The sequence below is a fragment of the Magallana gigas genome, chromosome 7 (genome assembly GCF_963853765.1).
Source record: "Magallana gigas chromosome 7, xbMagGiga1.1, whole genome shotgun sequence".
Classification (NCBI taxonomy): domain Eukaryota; kingdom Metazoa; phylum Mollusca; class Bivalvia; order Ostreida; family Ostreidae; genus Magallana; species Magallana gigas.
Window position 1 is genome coordinate 13,907,579 of NC_088859.1, and position 20,894 is coordinate 13,928,472.

Below are 20,894 nucleotides of genomic sequence, written 5' to 3' on the forward strand. Positions count from 1 at the left end.
TATTTTATTACACCATAACTATATTTCTATTGTTTAATTATAAGAGGAAGCAAATTCAATTGACAATAATGTTATGTCCCATATCTAAAATTTACACAATCAATTAATGTCATATCATATAAACTTTACGGACTTCTGACCCCCACCCCTCTTCTCTAGCTTCCCTTTCCTTCCCTTCCCTTCCCTTAAGTGTATGTTAAGTTTGTTATTCAATATTGGTCCATGATCTTACCTTAATGTACTAAATGTCACTGAAATGTACCAATTTACCTCAAAGTTTGTAAACATACATGTGGTATGTAAATTGCAGTTTTACGATGGGTCAGGCAATTGAGTGCACAATAGTGATGTCATACATGTTTCTCTGTTGAAGAGTTTTCCTGCGATTTCTGTGTTTGATAAAGAGTTCTGTTGTCAACAAAGTATTCCATGCACTACCATCCCTAAAAACCACCTTACATACTCCTTACTTGCAGAGATGCAATGTTTTAAGGCACTCTGAACCAAAAGACCTGGAAAATCTTGATCTCATTACATTGCATTAGCAAGGCGTTGTGTACCACCCAAGCTCACCCTGGTGGGCGTATTGGAATCATTTTTTTTTTAGATCCTTGGCCAAAATGCAGATAGCAGGAAAAATTGCAATTCTATGAATTATAAATGATCATTTATCAGAAAAATAAAAGTTTACAACTTTGACATTTGCTGTTGAACAGGTTTTATTGATTTCACAGGATATTCTTGAACATGATTAGATAGCGATGATTTGATTTTGAAATAATTAATGAAATGGGCAATGACATTTTGCAGATGTTGGGCTTTTTTTTTCTCTCCCCAGATTGACCTGCAGACGACATCCCAGAGACTGATGTTGTCAGGAGCAGACGTACCGGCAACAGACGAGTTAGGACCAGATCAGAGTATCGATGATGTCATACACCACGAGGTCAAAGAGCTTGGCACCCACATGTAATTAACTTTACTCTTGTAGGCAAAGAACTATATATGATAAGAGTTAAATTTGGCCCCCATAATTCGCCATTTTTTAAGTGTTTCGGGTACAATAAAACGTTAACTAATTTTTTAGAAGAGTTGATATAAAATATATTTTTCATCTATTAATTTGATTTATTTGCACTCACTGGCAGTATATGACGTCAGAAGTGACGTCATTTCTATAAATCAATCAAAATCAGCCAAAAATTGACATTTTTCTTATCTATTTACGAATGGGAAATATAGAGCGCATGCTTGAACAAGGAAAAATTTTTTGTCACTTATTAGCCTTGGCTAGATACATCTCTGATTAAAATATTTTATTTGTTCAAGAATGCGCTCTATGTTTTCGGAAGGAAAAACTGCTTGAAAACAAGCTGTTTTACGCTAAAAATGCAAAAATGGCGGGAAAAGGTTGTCTTTACAATGTCATATTTCTAAATTGTGGGCACTTGAACCAAAATGAATATTATGTAAACACACCACATACATATCTGTACTAAGAAAACAAAGAATGATAGTAAAATGATGATGTTCATTTTAGGGGGCCATTTTAGGCCCTTATCATATATAGTCCTTTACTTAACTAATTAGTCTACACATCTGTCTATTTCGTTGAATCAAGTTCTTTTGGTGAAATGTATAATTCATCAAAAGGTATTAATTATAGAATTTTAAAACCACATTATCCTTGGAAAAATACTTATTAGATCTGCCTTCCAAATATCAGAAATCTTTTTGTACTTTTAGAACAAGTAATGCTAAATTGCCTATAGAACGAGGTAGATGGTACGATATACCTCGTGAAAACCGTATATGTACCATATATAACTGTATTGAGATAGGAGATGAATTTCATTTTTTATTTCATTGTACAGATATAACAATTAAAGATAAGAGAGTTTTATACATACCTTCATACTTCTACACACAACCAAATGTTTACAAATTTCAACAACTCTTTAATACTAATAATAAAAAATGGTTGATTAATCTGTGTAAATTCATTAAAGTTATAATTGAGAGAGTTAGCTCTCTAGGTTAATTGCTAATCATACTTTTTTCCTTTTTTTTTTTTCACTTTTGTATTGTCACTCCAATGCATGCAATGTATGTATTACGGTATATGTATTATTGTTCAAATTTTTTTGCGATTTTTCTCAACACTGTAATTTATGCAGTTCAGAGAATAAAGAAATTGTCATTGTCATTGTCATTTGGTTGTTGGAATAAGTTCTGTTGTTTTAAGAAATCTTTTAACAAAAACATGACTCATGTTATTAAAGGACTCCCAAAACAAAAAAATTGATTTAAAATCTCATCGATGGAAGAATGTACTTAATGCGTAATTCTGATGCTAATTTTTTTAAAGATGCATATTGACATTTCTAGGAATATCAGCTTTATGTCCAAAGATTGATCATTTGCATCGTAATAACCACTGAAAAATAAAAATTTCTAAGATCTGGGTTATTTTATTACATCTTTTTTTGTAGACTTGTTTGTGCTGTTAGTTACACAACCAACAATTATGAAAAGATGGCATTTAGAAAGTTCTTCAAATTCCAGGTGGGGAGAAAGATAAATCAGTCTTTAGAATAAAAAAATATGATTTTAAAAGCAAAAATCTGTCTAACATTAGTACAGAGTGCATGGGATTCTTGGGTGATGTAACTGATACTATCACTTTAAAAAACAGCAGCTTATGCATTTATTCAGTAGGATAACCTATTTTTTAAAAAAAATTTTGTTGTTTGCAGGTCTTGAAGCCACTGGATGTGAAAACAAAATTCTATAATGCAGAGGTAACACCAAAACATTGCAGGAAGCATGTTCACTACTTTGCTCCTCAAATTTTTTTTGGGGGGGGGGGATAAAGAAAACACAAATTTTTTTCAATTTTCCTGAGTTATTTCAGCTATTTTTTTTTTTTTATTCTTAGAACATATAGTAGAAAAAGAGAGAAAAAAGCAGGGATAAGCAAAAATGATGTTAAAACTTATATTTTAAATTGATAGCCAGAGTATACTACATGTACATATATACTTAACTCAGGCATTATGTTTTGTTATTGTTTTTTGTTGGAGAGTGTGGATACCTGTTCCTAGTCAAGTACAATCACTCATGTAATAACCATAGATATCATGTCGGTAATTCTTTATGATTTCATATCAGGACCACGTAGTAAGTCTGCACTTCTTACTCCTCTCACATCTAGAGCTACTATACACATCATTGCATATCTTTCATGCATATATAGTTGTCTATGTTTCTATCTCTCTCGTCGTGAACTTTCGCTTTTTGTCTGATCTTGACTGCAGAGTACGTGTATGTGGAAAATCTACTTCGTACGTGAGCTTTGTGGTATCAGATTGTTGGCATATATGATGGTATTTGTAATTTCTTTTTTATATATTACACTATATTTCAAGATTTTCTACCCCTGTTTTGTGTGACAAGGAACCTCCATGGGAAATTCTGTAGAATTGGTGAAATTTAGAGCTTCCAAAATTATTTATCCTACCCCCTTCCCTTTATCCAATCTGCTCACTCAATCCTCTCTCTGGGAATTACTGATAAAGTCTATTTTAAAGTTCATATTGTGTATTGCTTGTTTTAAAAAACATACTTATTCTTAATTTCTTTATTTATGCTCTGTAAAGTTGTACATGCATAATGAGGTTAGTACACAGATTCTTGATGTACACATTTTCTGATGAAGTGTCTGTATAGATCTACTTTTTGTACCGGAATATCTTTTTAAAATTTTGTTTTTAATGACAGTGATTCTTATTTTGCAATAACCTTTTCTATGGGGTAGATATTCAAGTTAATGATGATTATAGTGAAAGAAAAAACATGGCTTTATAATAGGCCATCTTTCAATAAGAACAAAACTGTTATAACCTTACTTGTATTATGATTTTTGCCAAATCATTTCACCACTCCTCAGATTACAACAGAAGATAAAGGGAGGGGGAGGCCATGCATCTTCCATATGTTTGATTTTCCATATGCCTTATGTGAAAAGTTATAACAACATATAAATTAATTAATGATATTATTTGTTGTTGTGCTAAAAAAAACTTTACCTTAGATATACTCTATGAAGCTCAAACTTGTATTGGTCAACATTGATACATGTACTAATATTTTACAAATTTTGAAGTTAATTTCTATTCTTTCACAAGATAATATGGAAATGTACTTCCAATATGCCCATAATGGATTTAAACAGGAACTCTGAATTATAATTGAAATGCACACAGTTTTAGCATATATTATTTTTATTAAGGAATATTATGGTAGTTATTATCCCAGTGAGAGTTATTTCTCTTAGCAGCAGTCAACGTTTGTATATAAAACTTTTTTCACTTAATTTGCTGACAATAAATTATTTGTTGTAATTTAACATACGGTATATCATTAATGCTATAAATTAAGAACAGTATACATGAAGTGGTAACCATACAAATAAAAACAGTTATAAAAATATCTTTCTAACAATATTTTAACATTTTCCAATGCAATGTCTTTGTGAGAGATAAAACAACAATATAAATTTTATGTTTATCACTTGATTAACTTATGATTTTTGTTACCCTTCATGAAATTTATATTTATTTTTTTTTTAATTTTTAACCTTAACCAAATAACATAATTTCAACAATCAGTTGAAGTTAACTATAGCCTGTTTGTGCCTGGCAAAATTTGAATATATACACATAATTAAAAATTTTTTAAAAATATACCGGCATTTTCTATCATACAAAAACAGAAAAGGGAATTAATGTAAATATAAGAAATAGCTGCCAGGATTTCAGGATATAATATGGTAATATAAATTGATTGTTATAAATGTACCTGTATGGTAATTTTATGCAGAAGTCCCAAAGGTTTATATGCAAATTACAACATGATAACATTTGATTTATTCACATCCGAAAATCCCCAAAACAAGACATTTATTCCTTCATTATGTCTATTACATTTTTTTTTTCAAAGTTACTTGTTTTATGAGAGATTGTGATGTAGGGCAAAATAATCTTTAAGACTGGATGAATGAGAATAAAAATGTTAACCATGAAAGTCATGTTCAGATTTCTGTCATAATCACAATTTTAAAGTATATTTGCTTGCTAGACTGGTTTGATACAGTACTTTTACTGGAAACTTATCAGCTGATAGTTGTAGACAAAGAGCTCATTTTTAACTCCTATTCCTGTCATTCCATTGGTGTAAGGTGCTTGATTTAGAAAACAAACAAAATCATAGTTGCTCTATGCTTTACTTTCTTTAATTCTCTTTTTTAACAACATGTGGTTTCTACTCTATGCAGTCCGATGAAGTTTATCTGGAGGCCCAAATCCAGAATATAACACCAGGGCCAATATACATGGACCACGTCAGTTTGGAACCCTCCTCTCAGTATCTGTGTACACCACTCAACAATACTGAGGGCAAGGATCAGTAAGTATAGGAGAGAGAGAGAGAGAGAGAGAGAGACTTCAATGATTTAGCTTGGAATGGGGCAAAGTAGAATTTTTCAGCAGATATTGTATTGTACAAGGTTCAAAATTTGCTATTAAGAGTATAAAGTTCCATTAGCTCACTACTCATTGATAGAGTTATTCCCCTCTGTCTAAGTTTTACTAGGAGAAAAATTGCTTTTACCAGGAAAGTTTTGAAAGTCAATTTTTCTGCCACTGTTTTGTGTCAATGTCCTGTCAAATGATATTCATTTATTGCTACAAAGATCTGTCATAACATATATTGAAATTGGGTCTCAGCATCAGAGTGGAACAAATTGATTCTTTATCAGTTTGTAGAGGAGGCTCTGAAAATATCATGCTTGGACATTTTTATGTCTTGCTTTTTTTTAAGACGGGAATTATTGTGCAATATAATGATTGATTTGCTAATAGATTTATCTTTCTACCAGAAAGGAGATGGTGTTTGGCAAGGTTAATTACTTGAACCCCATGGACATCCGTCAATATCTCTACTGCTTGGTTCCCAAACCCGAAGTCATAAAGCAGAACAAGGTCATGAAGGGAGTGACAGACATCGGCAAAATCGACATCGTGTGGAAGACCAACTTAGGGGAACGTGGGCGGCTACAGACCAGTCAGCTACAAAGAGTGGTGAGTTCTATGTGTTTCAATGTACTTAGAAATACACCCATTGCTCTCAGAGTCTTGCAGGTTTTGTGGGGAAAAAATCATTTTAAGGTACATTGCCCCCTCTAGTAAGAGAGATAACTCTCAATGGAATGAATAAATATTATTATTCTTACCATAGCACATGAGCACATGGTAGTCCAGCAAATGTGTCCATTGTGTAAAGTGTTCCTGATGAATGGGGGCCTCACTGCTTCTAATATATAAACAAATTATCTGATCAAAGTCGAATATTTCAAACACATTATTGCATTGCAATCCCATAAATTTTAGAATAAACTCCTTTTAAAAAACACACATTTTTTGTTGCATATAATTTTTTCATTCATTTGTCAAAATTAAAGCTATATAATGACACAACTCAAATAAGATTCACGAATTCCATATTTATGAGTGTACAGCATAGCAATTTTTTTTGGTATTTTTTTATTTACTACATAGCAAAGTATTATTGACACCCTTTTCTGGTGATCTGTCAAATGACCAAATAAAGTCAGTCAGCATAAGTTAATTGTTTCCCACAATTCCTGGACAAAACTGCAATTGTGACATCACTATAACCTTTCTCACAGTGTACCCACCATGCATGCATGTCCACCGTGTCCACAGCTATAGCTCATTCTGCTTCTTTGTTCAGGTCAAAAGTAAATTAAAAAGTAATTATGAAATGTCTCTTTTTATTACCCTTTCTTTTGAAAGTGACATACTGTTTGGTTTTAAAAAAAACCCAAGATAATCTTTTGTCCAAATTGAAACTGTTACCTCCCAGTTCATTTACAGAAAGTGAACTGTTAAGCTGAAGTAAATGAATATTGAAAACATAATACTGGCAAATTATTTGAAACAAGTACTGGAATACAAAACTATGATATTTATGCTGCATGTTGTGACATGAATAAGAGATCCCTCTAACAAATATTGTAAAAAAGGAAGTTGTGTTGAGAATGTAACTAGACCTTTGAGAGAAAACTTTCAATTTCCATGCAAATTCACTTTCAAATATCTGACACCTAATTCCACTAAGTGAATATACTACAAAAATTGCCACTGAAATTACATTTCACAGGTTCCAGTAATTGAAACACTATTAGGGTTTAAATGTGAGAAATTCTATTAAACTATTATGCAACAAAATAAACCTGCATATAATGCACTTTCTCTGAATGTTTGTTTTAAAAGGTTTAATAGCTGATTGATTACATGGCTATTTTGTAAAGAAAAAGGGGTTTCAATGTAAATTAGTATTGTTGCTTTTTGAGTTCAAAATTAATTTTAGATGTAGAAAGTTGTCCATTTTCCTTATGGATTGGGCATGAATAGGAAAGCTGTGGTACACAAGCTGAAATACAGCAATTGCATTATGCACATGACATTCGTAGTAGAGGAATGACCATTATGTTTTTATGCTACAAGAAACACCAGAACAATTTAAACTGGGATACTCGAATAAATTAAAAAAAAGATATGCATTTTGGCTTATGTTAGAATCCTTCTTTGATCAGCTAGTTACCATGTAGTGTATTTAGGATAGAAAGTGTATTGGGCACAAAACAATAGGGACTTGAACTTGTTTTTAGCTCACCTGAGCTGAAAGCTCAAGTGAGCTTTTCTGATCACATTTTGTCTGTCGTCCATCTGTCCATAAACTTTTCACATTTTTAACATCTTCTCAAGAACTACTGGGCCAATTTCAACCAAACTTGGCACAAATCATCCTTAGGCAAAGGGGATTTAAAGTTGTAAAAATTAAGCTCCATGCCCTTTTTCAAGGGGAGATAATTAGAAATTAATGAAAAATTTTGAGAAATTTTCAAAAATCCTCTTCTAAAGAACCATTTAGCCAGGAAAGCTGAAACTTGTGTGGAAGCATCCTCAGGTAGTGTAGATTCAAAATTGTGAAAATCATGACCCCCGGGGGTAGGGTGGGGCCACAATGGGGGGTCCACATTTTACATAGGAATATACAGAGTAAATCTTTAAAAATCTTCTTCTCAGAAACTAATCAGCCAGGAAAGCTGAAACTTGTGTGGAAGCATCCTCAGGTAGTGTAGATTCAAAGTTGTGAAAATAATGACACCCTCGAGGGTATGGTGGGGCCACAATGGGTTTTACATAGGAATATGTAGAGTAAATCTTTAAAAATCTTCTTCTCAGAAACTAATCAGCCAGATGATTCTTAATAATTGTTCAGACTTTGGCCCCAGGACAATTCTTCGGGCCCACAAGAAGGTTCAGAGTTTGATGTAGGTTTATATCCCATATATAAACAATTGTTAAGGATCTTTTTGAGAACTGCAATACTCAACATGTGATATGACTATAAAATCATCCTGTTAGAAAGGGGACTAATGATTATAAACATAAGAATATCCAGGGGAAAGATGGATTTTATTTATACAGAATCTACTTGTATTATTTTACATTGTCCAGATAGTTTGTATTATGACTCCATTAAGCTGATTTAACATACCTATTGTTTCTCAGGTGAGGGATGTGGCCCATGGGCCTCTTGTTTAAACAAAAGGTTAGTCCAAGTGTATACTTGTACTTTTCAAAGTTAACTTTCGTTTAACATAAAAAAAAAAGTAATACCATTTTAATTGTAATACAAAAAATGTGATTTTTTGGTCATTTTACAAACTTTTTAAGTTGAAAAAAGAAAAACTTCTTATGTCTATAAGCATGTACTCTTACCTCAAATTTTTATAGAGGAATGTTTACATAAATTGATAAAATAGATTTTTAATATCAGTGCTTTGTTTTTTAAACTCCAAAAGGCTCCTGGATATGGAGACATCAAAGTAACTCTTGAGGAAACACCAGATTCTGTCGTATTGGAGTCCTCTTTCAACATCATCTGTAGGATAACTAATTGCTGGTAAGTTATTTCTTGTTATCTGATAATTTTCGATTCTTGTTTCATCTTTGTTTCCTGGAATCAACCTCAGTATAAAGATGATCGGTCATGAAACCTGGTCATTATAGCTGATTTATGGATCATATATCATGAATACTCCACTCAATTTTTTCCTGCTTTAATTAAGGAGGCTGGATGGTCAACAAATTACCCATCAGATATAATGATTTTGAATGTGGAGTGTTTGGCGTTAAATTATTATTCAGTATAGAAAAAGCAATCCAAAAACAGTTGAATTTCAGTATCTTGAACTTTGATATCTCAAATACAGTGGATAAATCGAAGTTAGTTTTCAGTCCCAACCACTAATTTATCCTTGATATCTCAAATACTCGGATATCTCAAAGTTTTTTAAATAGTCCCACCAACTTCGAGATAATGAGGTCTGACAGTATATAAAATTTAGAATATGAATATTTTTCAATATCTCTTTTCACATCATTCAGTGATATTGAAATATTTTGAAACATTGGAACATATGTATTCTATTATGTTTCAGTGAAAGAACCATGGATTTAACCCTCACCCTCCAAAACAACCAGCCCAGTGGACTGCTGTGGACAGGGATCTCTGGGAGACAGCTGGGCAAACTCGCTCCAAAGGAAAATCTGGACCTGAGACTCACCCTGATTGCCACCATTCCTGGACTACAGGTAAAATTAGGGCATTAAAAATCAATTTGTCACGAAGGCTAGTGTCAGAGTACAGTATGAGAAGCTCAAATGATCTAGGGTATCTCATTTTGTGTTTTCCATACACTGAGGCCAAATTCTATATGTGGTGGGGTCAGATTTATCGTAATTAGTCTGTTTCAGATTTTCGTGTTTGAGAAGTGTTAGAAAGAAATTCTTTGAGAGAGAATAATGTGTAAAATGGAAGTTTAAAGCATTATTGCATACATGGAAATATTCGCCCCCATTTTATTTTCGCCCCTTTCACCCTCGATGTCAGTGGGTGAATTTAAGACTAGGTTATTTCAAAACAATTATCAAATAACTATTGATAGAAAGAGTATCAATTTTTCTTTATTGTGTCTGGGTGAATTTAAGACAGGGCAAAACAGTTTGCAAGTGTAAAAGGGCAAAAATAATCCTGTATACAGTATATTTTAAATATTTATAGCTAAAACTCTTCTTATGTGCTCAGATGCATTTATATTGCATTCCATCAGTCAAAAGAATTTTTTTTTTCAATAAATTTTTTTATTTTTTTCTTTCTTTTTTAGACAATATCAGGACTTAGAATAACTGACAATTTCCTGAAAAGAACCTACGAACATGATGAATTAGCCTCTGTCTTTATCTACAACGACTCCAATCCCTGACATGGTAGATAATCCCCGGCTGATCCCGTGACTCAAATAAAGGCTTTCAAGGGACGTAACTTGATATTTATCAATTGGATGTTGTGTCTCTTCTATTTGTTTAACGGTTTTACCAGTATGTGAGGATACACTAAATGAAAAATTTTGTGTATTCCCCAGAGAAGAAAACAATATACCAGCTTGATAATAGTTTTAGTAATTAACTTTTTTTTTATAAAGTTTACCAGTATTTCAAGACTAGTTCATTCCTCCAAGTTTATTGATGCAGTCGCATTTGATTTGTCTTTCATCCTGGGAAATGGATCGAATGAGAGCTTGACTTATTTATGACTTTATATTGCTTGGTAGTTCATAAACCGCTGAATCATGTGTACTGTATGATTTATTGAAGTGCAATATTGATACAATTGAAATGCAGTTTTATAGAATGTGCTGTTATTGATTAAAAGTATACAAAAGACTTGTGATGGGTATTTTTTCCTCAAAAGTTATTTACAATGTACAACATAGAGTGTCAGCTACTCTGGGGATTTAAAACTAACCTGTCCATTATGATAATTTACATATATTTCCAGTATATCATTTACACAAATAAATTGTTAGTATGGAACTCATCAAAAATATATCATTTTACTGACTGGAGATGACGTAAAATGTTAAATAGTGCATTACAAATTCAGGCTAGAAATTCATGCATGTTTGAACATACAGTTGAGTCTTGTTAATCCAGACACTTTAGTTCTGAACTCGCATGTCTTCACCGGGATTAATAAAGCGTCTGTATTATGAACAAGTAATATTGTAAACCAACACTTAATCGCATAGGAGAAAATATTTTCAGCCCTATGGGACTTCGTCATGAAGATCAGTCATTGTGAACCAGATTATAACTGGAAAATTGCAAAATAAATGCAGCATATGAAAGTTTGCTTACAGTATTGGATAATTCTATATGATTTTAAAACCAGTTTCCAGTTTAAGTTCATCTTAAAAGTGATACAACCAGGTTACTGGCATCTGGTATTTTAAAGCTCCTCTGTAGAAGTTAATTGTATTCACACTGTACAAGAGTGTTTTTAGATGAAATCATCAGAAACATACATGTTTCACTTTGACCATTGTACATAATTAATTCTCATAAATATAACATAATGTGCGACAACTTTGATAACATGTATAAAGATATGATCCCCATTCAACCTGTGTTTGAGGCACTGGTTAGGAGGCGTAAAATGGAGACGTCCGTCTGCACGCCTTTAATGAACTCTTGCATAGAAAGGTTTCCATCTTGGTTTTTGTCCATTTTCATGAAGATTTCTTTCGTTTTCTCTTCTGCTGAAAGGCCGCCTTTGTGGGATTCTCTTGTCATTTTGTACATGGCCTGAAGGGTACCCAAAATTAATGTTAAACTTCACCTAAATATTTCATCTTGGGTTAAAGTGGATTAAAATAATTATAATATAGGTGCATTGCATTAAAACTATACAATATTCTCTCTCTCTGAATTTACCTTTAAAATTTCCGTCATTTCATGTTCAGTAATGTATCCGTCCTTGTCTAAGTCATATATCCTAAAGGCAAGCTTTGCTTTGGTCTCAACTGTTCCCCGAGAAGTGATTCCAACTGCACACATGAACTCTCGAAAATCCAGTTTTCCATCTCGATTTTCATCGAACGCTCGAAAGACGTGTTCGGCAAATTTTTCTGCATTTCCATGTGGGAAAAGTTTTCTGTATATATTGCGAAATTCTTCTACGGAGAGTTCTCCTGTAGGACATTCAAATAAAAATCCTTTATACCATTCTAGGAGCTCGGCATCACTGAAATTGGTCTGTGTTTTTAGATCTTCTAATGTTTCGGGCTTCAGTTTGCTACTTTGTTTCCCCATCTTTCTACAATTTAACAGTATGTAAATAACAAATCATTGAAACTTATTTAAATTAAATATTGAAATTCTTGATTTTTTTTACAGAAAGTAATGAAGCTTAAGTGGCAAGTGATGAAATAAGGTAGAGAGACATTCCGTGTATCATTGACAACCTGTAATTTAATACTGCATGATGAACAAGTAATTCCCTACATGTGCGGATCTAGAGGGGGGCCCGGGGGGGGGGGGTCCGGAAAAATACAAAATAGCCCCCCCCCCCCCCCCCCAACAAAACAAAAATGCCCTGCGGAACCCTCCCAACCCCCCAACCCCGGAAATTTTTTATTGGATCCGCACATTCCATATGAAGGGGATCCCATACCCCGAGCGAAATCCTAAAAGAATGTTTTACCAGGTACCAAAATGTTACGATGGGATGGGATCTAACAACTACTGGCGTTGAAGCAAATAAAGAGGTGAAAGTTTCGTACGTGCGATTACCTAAATAACTGCGCTTTTTGAGAGGAGAAAAAGGGCCTCTGGGCTACAATCCTCGCGTAAGGCAATGTGTCTAAGTCCTTTCAAGTAAGATACGAACAATCTTGGACCACTAATAGGAGTATCTCTGATTAAAATTGACAAGTTCGCTTCATTGCTTAAAGATTTATTTATTATTGTTTCCGGAGAAAAGAGTTTCCTATTCAATTCTATCAAAAACTGTATGAATTCCCCATTGCTTCTGAACTTTTGGTTCATTTATTGTTCTTGTAGATCACTGCATCACAACACGAGATACACACAACAATACTCTAGGTATTTCTTTGTAAACAAAAAACAAAAACAAACAAACAACAGCAACAAAACAAAAACAACACCAACATTTTTAAAAAGGGGGGATGCTTCGTGACAAGTTTTGTCAAGATTATTCCAGTGCTTCTTGAGAGAGAATGAGATGAAAATTCAAAGAAAGTTAACGCAAGGTTGTTCAACAAAGGCCAGAGAAAACTTATATCTGACCGTTCCCGTCAGATCACCGAAAATGAACTATTTAATGTAATAATTTACTTTTTTGTATCGCAGTATCACCAGAAGATTTGAGGCAGTCTTGGCATGTCGCGTACTTTATGCAGGCTTGTAGCTTGCGGTCTGAAAATATTCGGATGGACGATCTGGGACGTCTTTCATCCTAATTTTTTGTCAGACCGGAAGCAAGCTACAGACCTGCAGTTAAATTAGCACTATCCTGACAACGTCGGGGGTCCTGAGTTCAAACACCCACGAGAAAAATCAGGATCGCTGACGTTGAGAGGATGATAACGTATACATGTAGTGAGAGTGCGCTTCGATCAACACGCTCACTTGGCAAGAAAAGTCACATGATTCCACCTACCTACATGAATGCCCCCTTCTCGTCTACGACTACAGTCTCATCAGTCAAGTACTGTTCATTTATTCACCTTGCTCTCTCGACTAATCCTGATATCTGGACGTTGCGATGTTGTTCAACTGTATAATCATCTATAATTGACACGGTTTTTAAACTCTTGGAGTTTAGAGTTTAAGTATATGCATATTGTGTTCATATTCGTACGGTTTGTGATAAATAATTAACGACCCATTGCTTTCAGTTCTCTTTTTCACAGGCCCGCAAGTGCATACTTGTGGATTATCCGCGGCTTCGTGCCTATGACAGTTTTCTACAGCATGGGTTTTCATTGGTTACATTGTTTAAAGAACAACAGATTGATTCATTATTCAATATTTCCTTATCAGTCTTAGCTATTTCAAACTATAACAACAAATTACTGGCTCTCGAACGAATCTAAGAATACCAATTTTGCTCATTTATTGCAAAATAATAACTGACTTTGTATGTAACGATTGTCTAAAGCGTTATTAATAATAAATTTACAATTGTTCATTATTTGTTCATGTAACATAACCCCGTCCAAACTATTTACCTCATATTCTATTTTGTATATCGATCTTCTAGTACATTGGACCTGTTCTGTATGAAATACTTTTTTCCAACTATGCAGTTGGTAGCGTGTTTACCGTTTTCGAATCTGTAGGTCCTAAGGCCCTGTCACACTCTCGTGAATGATTTATGCTATGATTGCCTACGAGTTGCTAATAATCGCCAATATTCGTCAGGCCAGTCTTGCAACACGACTACGATGTCTGTCCGACAATGTAAGACGAGTGTGCGATAACAGTACGAATTATGGCGATTTATGTACGATTTAGTAACGAGCACGTTGAACGTTATCTTCATTCTAACGTGCAGATGAAAGACGATTTTTATACGATACTCCTAAGAGTAACTACGAAATTGTACACGATATTCCTACGAATAGTTACGAGTTTTTTTTTTACGAATATATATCTGATGTGTTAATTGAAAAAGTTATTATCATGCAAAATAATGTTTGTACATAAAACAGTTCATATTGAGATTTTAAGTTATATATATAAAAAACGTTTAAGGGGATGTAAATAACAACGAAATCTACAGCGTGACAGTGTTCGCATTTGTGAATTAAAATTTTTCTAATAATTTGTTGACTGACGTTTAATTTATTGTAGTTGTCCTATAACATGTAGATCGTGATATTCATTTAATTCATGAATTGTTGAAATAAACATGACACAATTAGCAACGATATTTGATTTATTCCCTGAATAAGATTATAAATAAAGAACACAATTCATTTCTAGAAGAAAGGAGAAACTATACGTATATATATATGTAAATTTTCGGTATGCTAGGTTCTGTAAGTAACTTATGAAGTAACTGAACGATGTACCTTGTAACCAAAAGAAGAAGAATATTGCGACACACTTACCATTCTCGAATTTGCGTACTAACTCATAGTTCTCGTTTTGCACTTACCATCAATCACCTCAGACACCTCCCTAACTGTTTTCATATTGCATTTACATCAAATCAAACTATATTCCTACTCATTATTATATAAGCTTCGAACACTCGTGGAAGACTCGTGAAACATTCCCAGAAACTAGTAGGATACTCGGGGAAGCTCGCAGGATAGCTCGTAATATCGCAAGTACCACGAAGTTTTGCGAGTGTTCTACGAATGTCAAGGATTTACTGTGACAGTGTACAAGTGCAGTGAGTGCAAAACTTGCAGAACTTTTGATGCTACGAATATCCTACGATCTACCCCGAGTATTGTATGAGGTGATGCGATTGTTTCTCGAGTCTTCCCCGAGTGTCCTCCGAGTGAATGGGAATGTAGCTCGATTTGATGCGAATACAATACGATAACAGGCGATTAGGGGCGAGTGCAGTACGAGAACCTTGCGAGTGAACTACGAGTTAGTAAGAAAATACGAGACTCGCTAGTGTTTCGCGATAGTATTCCTTATTTCACTAAGTACGTCGTTTAGTAATTATGTACGTTTATTACAGAATCTTTCCTTTCGAAATTTTACATATATTTGTAATTTCTTCATTCTAAATAAATGAAATTTGTTCTCCATTGATAATCTTATTCAGGGGAAAAATTAAACAATACTGCTGCCACTTTCATGATTATTTAAACAATTCATGAACTAAAACAATATCACGATATTCTTGTTCGTTTATAAATACTGTGAAAAAAAAAGTCTATCAGCAAATTATAAAACATTTTTACTCAAAATTGCAAACGTAGTCACAATAAATATTTTGTTGGCAATCTTAACTCACAAATACACTTCTACCTGTACGTGTTTTCATACATCTTTAATAATATATATCAATATTATTCATCTTATGTTTGAAATAAAAAAAATATTTCCAGATAAGTATTTTATGCAAATAAGCAATCATTAATTTGTTTAATAATAATTTTATAAATTAACCCATCAGATATATAATCATAAACCCTCGTATTTATTCGTGGTAATATCGTGTATCAATCGTACAATTTCGTACTCATTCGTAAGAGCATCGTATAAAAATCGTCTTTCATCTTACCTGATCGTAGAAATATCTCAAAGCGTTCGTTACTTAATCGCCGAAATTCGTACATGAATCGCCACAACTCGTCCTGTTATCGCACAAACATCGAATATTGTTGAGCAGATATCGTAGTCGAGTCGTACTAAATTCGAAAAAAAGCACCGTCAGTAGAATTATCGCAAGACTGACCTGGCGAATAATGGCGATTTTTAACTGTTAGTAATTCGTAGGCAATCGCAGTATAAATCGTGACAGTGTGACAGGAGCATTATCTAGGAGCACTTGCAGTTCTGTGGGCCAAGAATCAGTTACAGCGAATTACAGAATACCAGTAGAGTTTTCAATAGCTTGTTGGATTGCTCAATAGGGTATTCAATTTGGTCAGCAAGGTATCACATTAGGTTTAAATCTAGGTCATGTGATTACTCAGGTATGACAGTGATAAAGTGAGTTAATCTAGTAAACATTTGCACATTTTGGCCTTTTTTGTTTCTCCCTGTTATCCTACATTACTGCTATAAAAGTCTGAACTAATTAAGCAGTCACAACACAAAAATACTCTTAGTGCTGTATTTGCACCAGGAGTTGGGGAACCAAAATGTCTAATGATTTTTTGCAGGAAAAAAATATCTCCGTAAATCTTAAGGTTATGCTTTTCTCTTTTGTTTGTTTCTTCAGAAATGTCTTTTGAATTAAATTTTTGGAAAAACAAAATTCAAATTACTCCAAGCAGAATTGATGCTCTATAGAATCCAGTGCTGTCCAGGTGAACATTCTTTTTAAAAGTCTATGAATAGAATAGCTAACAATAGGAGAGAGTGTTCTAGAGGTTTTCTTTGTGCCAAATGAATGGGTTGAGTGCAAAATAACAATCTACACTTGGGTAAACACAGGACCTAGATTTAAACCTGATGTGATACCTTGCTGACCAAATTGAATACCCTATTGAGCAATCCAACAAGCTATTGAAAACTCTACCGGTATTCTGTAATTCGCTGTAAAGATCCGTAGAAAAGATGAGACTGACTTTTAATCGAGTACCGTGACAAATATCTCAACAGGACTTAGTACGAGTAAAACGGGTATTTTATCTGCAGTGTTAGTTTTTCAGTATCTTCATACTCGTATGAATCGCCATGATAGCGTTTTATTGTTATAGTGAAGTAAGACTTTAATAATAACAATTAATTGCAATTTTTTTTTATGATGAAAACATGCATGCTACTGTTTTTTTTTTATCTAGTGCATTTTCAAGCATACATCACAGCTCGAAACATCTCATTTTCAGAAAAGTGATTTAATAAATAAAATTCGTAATAATAAATGAATATTCAATAAAGACTCAAACCTTTTATGTATATCTTTATATTTACATTTCCCAGTGTCCTTGCCTGTGATAACACTATGTATCGATTTTGTACTATATAACCCATAATACAAATGACGCGAAATTGAGGCGCCAGCGGGGTTTGCTTATTTATATTTAAATATTTTATCATTAAATTAAAATTATATAAATATAAGTAATAAGGAATCATTCTTTGAATATTATGAGGTGATATTTTCGGTCGGGGCGTGATCAAATCTATCATAAAGCCCTTCGGGCTTTATTGGATTTGATAACGCCCCGACCAAAATTATCACCTCATGATACCCAAAGAATGATTCCTTATTTAAATATATAATCGTAAGATGGTTAAAATTATATAAATATAAGTAATAAGGAATCATTCTTTGAATATTATGAGGTGATAATTTCGGTCGGGGCCTGATCAAATCTATCATTCAGGCTTTATTGGATTTGATCACGCCCCGACCAAAATTGATTCCTTATTCCTTATAAATTTCCCCTGATGATGCGTGCCTGAATCAAATATATAGGAACACATATAAAATTTTGAAATGCAGCACCATCATGTGTCTTTGATGTGATAACTCCAGATGAAAACTTTTGTTCGTTAGACGGTCACCATTCATTTGGATCAATCTGTTCCATATTCTAAACATGCATAGCCAGCGCCTCTGGGAACGCATAGATCTGTGAAATTTAACATTATTCAATTTAATTTGTTGACAAAAACCACTTATTATAGTTATGGTTTTTGGAAATAATTGCTCTTTATGGCTTACCTCCAACCCCCCTCCCACCAAGAACTTCTGTCGCTATATTGAAGTTAATGATATTGAAGATATCAATACTGATTTCTAAAACAGGCACGCAGCAGCCCCGGATTAGGATTTTCATGATATTGGAAAGTTCCTTTTTTTCTTTTTTCTTTTTTGGATGAGTCTGGTCCCGACTTTCAAAAACGATGTTACAAGCCTGCATAATTACTTTACTCTTCATTTCCTATTCTGAATTTTTATTTAAGGTACCTTGATGAAAGTTTTGCTGTATCAAATTCATCACATTTGATCACATTTAATCTCTACCGCATATACTATTTCAATAGAATAGAGAGAATCAATGACGCATTGTCTCCCTTTGAAAACAGAAACCAATTGGTATGAACATTGTTTTGACATACAAGTGAGAAGGTTTCAGAATACAAACTAGCGATGGCATCATATATATATATATATATATATACATGTATATATATTGGACCATTGATTCCACCAGAAGAAGTTTGTACAGTTAAAACAATAAAAGGTCTCCGTATACAGATGAAGGAAAACATTTAGTGAACATACATGTATATGGAACTTTTCTTTACTTAATCATAGTTTTAGATATTAAACAAACCATTTTCAAACATTTAAGGTTGATCTGATGGTTACTAGTATTTTGTTGACCATCTAGCCTCCTTAAATAGACCAATGAAGATAATGAATGTGGATTTGTTCTTTGTAGGATCTAACGCGCTGGAATTCATTCTGTGCATCAGAAACTATTTCATTTGGTGACAAATTAATATGGAGTAGTTTGGTTTTTTTTGTATTCTTAAAATCTTTATTATACAAGCATGTTGAATTAATGGAAATAAATGTGATTTGAAACAAACACACCAATTCTAAAATCTGTTTTCATCTTATTTTCAATAAATTAATAAAGAAAATAATTATTTTATAAGGAGTAAAATGAGGGAGAAAATAAGAACCTCAACATTTGTAATGGTAAAAGTAAATGGGTAGAAAGGTGTAAAAAGGAGTTAAATTGGTCAAAGAATATAAGTAAAGAAAATATAAAATGCATTATTACATTTCATTTTATTTTTAATCTATTCATTTTCCATTTTATCCGAGCACAGCTCTTGACATTCCTGAGGCAAAAAAATTGACGGATTTATCATTTACTTTGAATTGCATTGTCTTTTGAGAATTCTTTTTCAAAAGATTTCTTCTTTTTACTTCAATCTGAAAAAAAGAAAAATTAAAAAATAAAGACATATGATCAGAGAATTTGTGTAAAAAACCTACCAAACTGCAAGAGGTATATCAATACAAATGCATTTATTAACTCCTTGATATTTTGTGGGAAGATATACTATCTGTAAGTAGGGTCCAGCTTTCATTGCTAGAGAAGTGTAGAGTAAAATGATAAAATACAGTCAAAGAGTTTTTACAAACAATGTGCTATTTTGAACATATATCACAATATGTATAAAAGTGTAGTGCATTATTTGGTTTGTTTAAAATGATTCACCATAGAAAAGACAAAAGATTCGTCACCTTTCCATGAACATCTTTGCAGTAGCCACTTTCTAAACCAGACACAAGAACATCCATATTGCTCATATGTACAACACTTCTCCAAAGTAAGCTTGTCTCTTCATCCAAACCATTCTCCCCAATGCTCAAAAATGTAATAAGCGTCCCTCTTGCATCACAACCTGGCCCAGAGATAAGGTGACAAAGATATTGTACAAAAGCACTAATTTCTTTAACTTGGTACCCAATGTTAAGCAAAACGTTCAAGCTGTCAACGATGACAACTGGCGGTGCCTTATTCTTGTCTTGAAGATCTTCGTAGTTAGTTTTAATGGCCTTATAAAATCCTTGCAAAGAAGTGGTATTTGAAATGTCAACATTCTCAGGTTGAGTATCAAGAAACCTGTTTCCAAACACTTTGAGACCATCGAAAAAGTTCAGATGTGACGATTCAATTTTCTGAGTTAAGCTAACGCCAAGTTTCTGACACACTGATTTGTGGTGACCAAATGACTGCGACAGCGACACAAAACATACTGGGCGATTATTGCCTAGAAAGAACGACAGAAAATGATGTATTAGAAACGTTCCGTCGGCAGTAGAGTCCGCTAAAGTGATGACTTCACCGTAAAGATTGTCGTCTTTTGCGATATCCAACACGTTATTCACGTCTTCCATGCTTCTACTTTCACTTTCATTGATAAACGAACCCGATCGAAATAAAATAGTGTATACATGTTGTTAAAAATATATATATAATGTATATCAAGGCACATAAAGCAATATTTAATCTTATAAATAACATTAAAATAGCACAAATAGTCATCTGAAAAAGAAATTTTGTCGTTTTCCTAACAAAGCAAGTTATGATAATTTTAGACTCATTTATGGCATTTGTGGCAAATAGCCAAACCTTTCTGATTTAAAAAAATAAAAACGCAAATAATTAATATTTTAAATACAAAATAATGCAAGCATTTTAACTCATGTCA

General features: G+C 33.2%; 3 protein-coding genes across 5 annotated transcripts in view; 1 reads left to right on the forward strand and 2 right to left on the reverse strand.

Moving 5' to 3' along the window:
* Positions 1 to 10,879, forward strand: part of LOC105329453 (trafficking protein particle complex subunit 13) — a 46,665-nt gene extending 35,786 nt beyond the window's left edge. For both annotated transcript variants that reach the window (XM_011430709.4, XM_066067077.1), the window contains exons 4-11: positions 839 to 969; positions 2,493 to 2,565; positions 2,757 to 2,801; positions 5,336 to 5,466; positions 5,939 to 6,140; positions 8,954 to 9,054; positions 9,593 to 9,746; positions 10,319 to 10,879. In XM_011430709.4, coding sequence (XP_011429011.3) covers positions 839 to 969; positions 2,493 to 2,565; positions 2,757 to 2,801; positions 5,336 to 5,466; positions 5,939 to 6,140; positions 8,954 to 9,054; positions 9,593 to 9,746; positions 10,319 to 10,417 — 936 coding nt within the window. In that variant the 3' untranslated portion in view covers positions 10,418 to 10,879. The remainder of the gene's footprint in view (positions 1 to 838; positions 970 to 2,492; positions 2,566 to 2,756; positions 2,802 to 5,335; positions 5,467 to 5,938; positions 6,141 to 8,953; positions 9,055 to 9,592; positions 9,747 to 10,318) is intronic.
* LOC105329454 (neurocalcin homolog) lies at positions 10,782 to 13,985 on the reverse strand. Of its 2 annotated transcripts, none has more exons than XM_020067709.3 (3): positions 13,679 to 13,985; positions 11,928 to 12,309; positions 10,782 to 11,798 (listed from the first exon to the last, which is right to left on the reverse strand). In XM_020067709.3, the coding sequence occupies exons 2-3, from the start codon at positions 12,303 to 12,305 to the stop codon at positions 11,613 to 11,615; spliced, it is 564 nt and encodes a 187-aa protein (XP_019923268.3). In that variant the 5' UTR covers positions 12,306 to 12,309; positions 13,679 to 13,985; the 3' UTR covers positions 10,782 to 11,612. The 2 variants fall into 2 exon arrangements, with proteins under 2 accessions (XP_019923268.3, XP_011429012.3); XM_011430710.4 differs by having other exon boundaries at positions 13,675 to 13,982.
* Positions 13,986 to 19,442: 5,457 nt separating this feature from the next.
* Positions 19,443 to 20,624, reverse strand: LOC105329455 (elongator complex protein 6). Its single transcript, XM_011430711.4, has 2 exons — positions 19,924 to 20,624; positions 19,443 to 19,608 (listed from the first exon to the last, which is right to left on the reverse strand). Exons 1-2 carry the CDS (start codon positions 20,578 to 20,580, stop codon positions 19,489 to 19,491), a joined length of 777 nt encoding a protein of 258 aa, XP_011429013.3. The 5' UTR covers positions 20,581 to 20,624; the 3' UTR covers positions 19,443 to 19,488.
* Positions 20,625 to 20,894: the final 270 nt, after the last annotated feature.